Below are 7,500 nucleotides of genomic sequence, written 5' to 3'. Positions count from 1 at the left end.
GATGGACAGTTAGCTGCTAATTAGCTTTAGTGTTGTTCTGGATGTACAGATAATGTGGCTCAAAGATGCATGCAGAATAGCTGTTGTTAAAACTATATTTGGTGCATTATTATGGTTAGTTTATTCATAACGGTATCTCAGGAATAAATTGGCCACGTATCATAGAAACATGAATTAATTGGTGAATGCATAGACCTGGCCATGTACAGGGACAGCATTGTTGTTGTCTGTGGAAGTCGGAGTGTGGGAGTGTCCTTAAAGCTGGTTTTAGTGCAAGTATATCATGCTCATAATTGGTCCGAGGGAATGCCTTTTATGGTATAGTCAGTCTCCTGGGAAATATGCACATTCCTGTGCATCAGTTTAATTGCAGGACACTTAACTGCTCTATCCACTCAGACAGAATAGCTCCTGAGTGCATATGAATTACCATGAGTAAATGATGCAGTGTCACAGCCAGTATATCTCAGCCAATAAAATAGGCTGTGTGACTTTGAAAGAATGTGCTCTGTTCTAATACAGACTATTTGTACTTTATCAAGTCTCACTGAGACTCTTCTTTCATTAACAATATTTACATATTTACCATAGTTTTAAAATGTAGTGTTTAAATATTCTGTGTTTCAGTATATCCATCAGCTCTTCTTTAGTTTGAGCTGTCATCCACCATTAGTCATAAGGTTCACCCCAATTTCAGTCAGGGTGTTTGAACACAATTGTCAGATTCTACCTGAATAAAGTGCCCATGTAGAAAGCCTCAAACGTGGATCATCTCCTCCACTTCCCAACTAAAGTTGGCAGAGGACACTGTAAGCAGCCAGAAACTTTGACTGACAGAAAGACAGACAGTACTGTACATCCTGAGGCACAAGGGCAGAGGCCAAGACCAAAATGATGTCTATCTATTGATACTACTATTGATTCCTAAGTACAATGATCTTCTTGTGTTATAAGAAGACATCTGTTGGGGTTAGTTTTAGATACACTGAGTATTATGTTATACAAGAATCACATTATAATATTCTCTTTGGACAGAGACTTCTGTTAAGTAACATAACCGTAAACGTATTTACTTGCTTAAGAGCTCTCTAATAAGGACGTTGAGTCGTTGATATATAAAGTGTGACTGGTCATCAGTGTAATTGTCCAGAGATGTTTTTTCTGACCCAATTACACACAGACCCAGTTAGACGTCTGGTCTGCCTCTGATACTACTGCTCTATTGGCTCAGTTGTTGATTTATAGGCCATGCATAAATATGCTCCTGTAACATCATGAAGTAATCACTCATAATGTTCTGTCCAGTAAGCAAGATGGATACTCTAGTAGCCACAATTAACACAGAAGTGAATGCAGTTCAGTAAGCAATAAAATCATATTGAGCAAAAAGCGTGTGAAGCATTTTGATCACCAAGGCGTAATCAATAATTTGCTGGTTCAGTTAAAGACAATTACACAGAGATTAAATTAACTGTTCTTAACCCTATCAACATCTGAGTGAGAAGAATATTTGTGTTTATAGTGCAACCAGCAGGTGAATTATCATTGTGGAGTATGTGAAGTGGTGTTTTAAAAACAGGAATTGCCACTCAAAATTGTGCCCGTGCTATTTATTAAAAAAAGATGAATGTTGCTATCAGTTCAGGAAAAAAAAAAATAATTCCATCATTCGGTCTATTTACATTTGTATGCAAAGCATGTGTGTGTAAACATCCATTTTAATTTAGCTTTGTCAGTCTTTTTGTTTTCTCATTCTGCATACCAATTTGATCTTGGCTAAGTTGGCTTACACTGATTTAGTCGCCTCGCCTGCCCTTATACCGTCAAATTTCCTCTCCCATTCACTCTCTATCCATCATGATAATGTCAGCATGTAATGGGTGGATATGATGTGCTCATATTGCTCTCTGCAATGGAAATGAGAAAAGAGGCAGCTGGAGATGTGAGATATTTCTTAATTTCCAACCTTTTTTTTAGATGGCTTGAATTGATGCCGCATTTTAAAAGCTTGCGGCATATTTATGTGAGTTTTAAACGTCTGAATGGCAAAGTTCTGAAAGTGAAGAATCTTTTTTAATGGAGGTAAATTGCATACTTGGCTGCCATCCTGCCTTTTGACATCACACTTCCGTCTGAAACACAAGCGGTCCCTGTAGTCAGGTGCAATCGGAGTGGTGCTGCACAAAAATCCTTTTTGGTTGAGTGCCAGAATACAACATGCATGATGGGTAGAACAGGACAAAAGTGGGTAAGGACTAGCTTTACAAATATCAAGGCTTTCTTCCATGAATATCACATGGTAGTGCAAAGTCCCACTGGGCAAGCAGAATGGCATTGAATCGTGCATTTATCAGCTGAGAGCTTTCTCTGAGAGATACCCTTTTGATATCCTCTATGGACTAGTCCAGCATAAACGAGAAAGAGAAAGGCTACCACAAGGTCCAACTCAGTCTCTTGTTCTCAATTTCTATCAACATGTTCATCCTGTAACCCTGTATGTTAAAGTTGCTGCCATTTTAGGAAGGAATTCTGTCACTTAGTTCCCCTCTTGTTTTAATTTAGTTATGCCTTGCTGTCAGGTGTGTGCTGTCATAATAGTTGAGATTGGTGCACATGCAGTTCAAATGCCAGCCCTCTCTCTTTTCAGTTTAGTCCTTTAATTGATGTTCATGCATAATACCAGGTTGGAGTGGGCCAAGTGAGGTGTCAAAGGGAATGGAGTTCACCAGCACACTAAATAAAGATTTAGCAAAGAACAAAGATAGTGTCATGTGGTCAATACCATCTGAGCTGAGACTCGTAATGGATGTGATGAGACAGTACAACTTAACACCCATGCTGTACATCCCATGAACCTGGCACACAAAGTTGTTCTTCATTGCATTTCCTAATATCTTCCTTTACAATTAGTATGTAGCCTATCTATACAGTGCATGGTTGCTTTGTATAGCATCAAATAGTGTTTGAACATTATTTCAGCAATGCTAGTTTAACAACGGTCTTCCTGTTTGATGTAATTAATAGATTGATTGATTGATTGACTGACTGAGGAGAAATCTTTCTTTTTTCAGGTCTTCTCTACTAATGGACCATTAAGGCCAGTCAGTATCTTCACACATCACACCCATGCTCTCAGAGGTCATTTTCAGCTTACAGTATATGAGGACAGAATTAGACGCAAGCCCACGCCATGCCCTCATAATCAGCAGGAGGAGAAAATGTGAGATCAGTTAAGCCGCTCCTCTTCAACCAACAGGGAACTTAAACAGTAGAAAAGCTTCTGGATGGAACAGGAACAGGCAGATCGAACCACTGACGTGTTGAGCCTGGACGACAACTCTCTCGAGCAGATGAAGAACACCTACCGGCAGCGACCGGCTTTCACCCCCGTGACTGATGCCGACCCCAATGCCAACGAGATCCACTCAGGGGAGACTGGCTCGGGAGAGAGAGGCTGGAAGGATGGGAGCCCGGTGCCCCCACTGGTGTCCCAGAGAGACACCCAGGAACGTATCATCCTTTGGGACTCTGACGCTGAGTGCCAGGGCATCTCTCTGGAGGAACTGGAGCTGCTGGAATGCCAGGAGGTGGAGGAGTTCCTCGTCAAAAGCGGGAAGACCGCAGAGTACCGGAATGTCAGAGGGGAAGGACGCATGAAAGGTGTGCTGCTCGACAGACAACCCAAGACCACTAACACCACCACTACTTGTAGTAGTACCACCAGCAATAGCGGCTCTGGCTCAGCCAACAGTAGAGGCTATCAGCAAAACAACAACAACCACTGGAGAACCGGGGGCAGCGTGGAGGAGTTGGAGTGTGCAGTTGCGCAGTCGTACGCTCAGTCGGAGAGCCTGCGGAAGGCCCGCTCCAACTCCGAGGGCAACGTGTTCGCCTCGTCCTCCTTCTCCGCTGTGCCTAACTTCAGCAGTAGCCTGGCCAGTGCTCTGGACAGCACCGGCAGCCATGCGTCCCAGTACGCCTACCCTACCTCAGCCCAGAACCAGAGCTGGAGCCAGCAGCACCAGCCAGCCCGAGGCCCGGCACTCCAAGTGGACCAAAACCACAACACCATGCTGCCTCAGGGAAGGGGCCCGGGACCACCCGGCGCTCACGTCCAGGGCTACGCCGTCGCACAAAGCAATGCAAACAGGAAGCACCTGCCACGGAGGCTGGTGGCCCCCAAGCAGAGGCTGGAGGACGTGTTTGGGAAAACGGGAGACTGGAGGCAGGAGGTCGGCGGCAGGCAGCAGACCAACGGAGCTTCCGGCGAGAGGAAGAAGAGTTGCGACGAAAGGGTGCCGCCGTGTCGCCGGCAGCTCGTGCGGCCATTTCTACCCGAAACCAAACCGGAGCACGTGTCTTGGGCTCCGCCTGATCCAGTTCCCCAGCAGCCAGCATACTCCCCAGCAGAAGGGCGCCACAGCATCAGTCATAACCAGCATCTTGTCCACAGGGTCGCCTCGCAGGCCAACGGCAGCTCCCAGTACTCAGTCCAAGGCTCAGGGTCACTGAAGGGCACGTCGAGCCCAGCGGGGCCCTGCTCCAGCCTGGAGAGAAAGGCTCCGATCACTCCCAGGCTGTGCCGGAGCCCCAGTGGGGCCGATTCTCCCCCGTCCCCCCGAGACACAGGGTCCCCGCGGAGATACGCGCCCACGTCCCCTCCCAAACCTCCGCAGCGGGGATACGCCAGCGCCGCCACCACCACCACCACCACCACCAGCAGCTTCCTACGGGCGCCTGTCAGGACCAGCCTGGGCATGGGCATCCCAACCAAACCACCTGTCCAGGACCGTCCGCAAGCGTCGCCTCACGAAAAGTCGTCCTCACCACCCAAGTGCCCGCCGAAACCCAAGACAGTTCGGCCGAAGATCATCACGTATGTCCGCAAGGGTCCAGGTCCGTCCGCAAAGCCTCAGTCCCTGGAGGGTCCTCCTCACCAGGTGTCGTCCCTCCCCTCGCGGCTCAGCTCCTACCCCAGCCACCAGGCCCCCTGCGAGGCCAAGTTTAGAGGTGAGGACTCTCACGCTGGGCCGGTTCTCAGTGCCTCCAACCTGCTGTTTGATAAATACCGGCAGGAAATGCAGAAGGCTCAGCAGCAGTTCAACCCTACTGGTATGGCTGTTTCAGGGAGCAAGACCCCCAGCTATACCATACCCCACAAACAGGCCAGTAGAGCAGACAGCTTCTATGGGTCTCTCAACAGCAAGTACATGCCTGGAGGGGTAAGCATTGATGCTGTTTAATATGTTTTACAAGTGCATGTAGTGCTTTGTCATCCTCAGGCAGTTTGAATGTTTTCATTGTAAAGGCTGTAGTCACTCGCCATCATTACTGCAGAATGTGTACTTAACTAGATCTTTAGTTGCACTGTCTGTGTATTGCCGGATCCTAAAGGATTAAAACAAATATTTAATAGAGCACTCTGATGCTAATGTCACATTAGCTGTATCATTCGCAGATGAACAGACCTTCAGGACAGTTTGGAAGTTTGGGCCCCAGACAAGCCTCAGGGTCCGAAGGAGCCCCTCAGAGGGCTTTGAGGCCCCAGCTAGGAGTTGCAGGTGCCGTGAGAGGCCCGACCAACTCTGCCTCCAAGAACCGCACATTCCCAGCAGCAGGTCAAAATCAACCGGTGCAGGCCGTCAGCCCGGCCCCACAGAACCTACAAAACACCTCTGGTGAGTACATGGGGTCAGGATTTGTAGGGTTAGTGTCTACCAGTTACCCTCCAAATTGGCCACCACTAGCTTTAAAAAAAGGCATTCCATGGGTGCCGTATTACCGGTGGTCATAAAAGTATGTCGTCTACGTAAATTGATGGATGTTTTCATGACCTTGCAGTTTCCAAACTTGGAGCTTATCAACCAATCAGCTTAGATGGCATAATTTATGTACATCTACAATGTAGCATGTATTTTGCTTGCTTGTGAAAATGTGGCCAGAGCAGAGTACTGATCGGATAGGTTTTTTAAAGGTGGACGCATCCAGTTATGTACATTTTTTTTATTTATTTTTTTTTAAAGATATTTTTTGGGCTTTTATGCCTTTAATCGGACAGGATAGTGAAGGGTGACAGGAAACAAGTGGGAGAGAGAGTAGGGTGGGATCTGGAAAGGACCACGGGGCGGGAATCGAACCCGGGTCGCCGGCGTGTGGTGCAGGTGCCCCAGCCAGTCGTGCCACGACTGGGGCCCAGTTATGTACATTTTGATCTGAAGAAGGTAGCCTGGCATCAGCCATTGAAATGAATGAAGGTGGTACTTCCTCACTCTCTCAAGGTGTATATAATACCTCCATGGGAGAGTGAGTGACTGAAAAGGTGCTCTAGAAAGATTCAGGTCATGCAATACTTTTGGTTCTCCTGAAGATAGCATTCATTACTGAAGCTGTTACTGCATTAATACACATGAACTTGCCATGAACTTCAGTATTAATTAATCATGAGCAGTGTTAAATGCTGAAGGTTATGCTCCTTTGTGTTAATGGGTTTCCCTTTATAGCCAGGATCTCTGGCACAAAATGTATTCCAAATTATTAAACATGAACAGACAACTCTCTTAGTTCAACATCAACAAATATTAAATTACATTAAATGCTTCGGTTAATGCTATACTGTACTGCTAGACTTTCCTAGAATATTTTATTACAGCTGTGCATTTGGTTGCCTTTACATTACATGTTTTACTTTTGAAGATGTTTTTTTATGCAAGTTACAAGACGATGCAGATAGACATCATTATACATCCGTAACCAAGAGAACAAATGTCAGGTATATCTTGAATTTCCTCTTGGGGATCAATGAAGTGTCTATCTATCTATCTCTATCTATCTATCTATCTATCTATCTATCTATCTATCTACTGTATCTGTCTATCTATCTATCTATCTACTGTATCTATCTGTCTATCTATCTACCTATCTATCTATCTATCTAGTATGTTTAGAGTATGGAAGGTTTAAGTAGGACAGTTTTACTCTCCATAATTGTATTGCAGCTGGTTTGTTCAGAGACAGAGTGTGGACTGTAGGGTTTCCTGACAGCATGTTGTTCTGGGAGCACTTTCATTAATTTATACATCAGTGCTGATCACTTCTCTTTGATCTCACCCTCATGGGAACGCTTGCGAAACATGGCAATCGAAGCTAATTAGAATACTTCCTCGGATATTTTGGACTTATCAGGTGCCTAATATCAAAAACATGAGGAAACATGTCTTCATAAATGAGAGTTTGTGCTTGTATTATGTGTGTGTGTATGTGTGTGTGTGTGTGTGTGAGAGAGAGAGGGAGAGAGAGAGAGAGAGAGAGAGAGAGAGAGGAGAGAGAGGAAAAGGGAGAGAGAAAGAGTGTGAGAGTGAGTCAGTGAGAGTGAGAGTGAGTGAGTCCATGAGTTGACTTGAAAATGAGTGTGTCGGTGCCTGAGTTAGGAGCTAGGTGAGTTAGTGCAAAGTTCATGTGAATTCATTAGTGATTTCCCCAGTGAGGGGTTTAGCGAGCAGG

General features: G+C 45.7%; 1 protein-coding gene across 1 annotated transcript in view; it reads left to right on the top strand.

Annotated features, from left to right (window-relative positions):
• The first annotated feature begins 3,284 nt into the window (after nt 1–3,284).
• Nucleotides 3,285–7,500, top strand: part of mtus2a (microtubule associated tumor suppressor candidate 2a) — a 26,810-nt gene continuing 22,594 nt past the window's right edge. Inside the window, exons 1-2 of the mRNA XM_062535885.1 lie at nt 3,285–5,222; nt 5,444–5,678. Coding sequence (XP_062391869.1) covers nt 3,285–5,222; nt 5,444–5,678 — 2,173 coding nt within the window. The remainder of the gene's footprint in view (nt 5,223–5,443; nt 5,679–7,500) is intronic.

Source organism: Sardina pilchardus, chromosome 5 (genome assembly GCF_963854185.1).
Source record: "Sardina pilchardus chromosome 5, fSarPil1.1, whole genome shotgun sequence".
Lineage (NCBI taxonomy): Eukaryota > Metazoa > Chordata > Actinopteri > Clupeiformes > Clupeidae > Sardina > Sardina pilchardus.
Note: the sequence above shows the minus strand (reverse complement) of the source record. Positions and strands in the feature narration are given on the sequence as shown.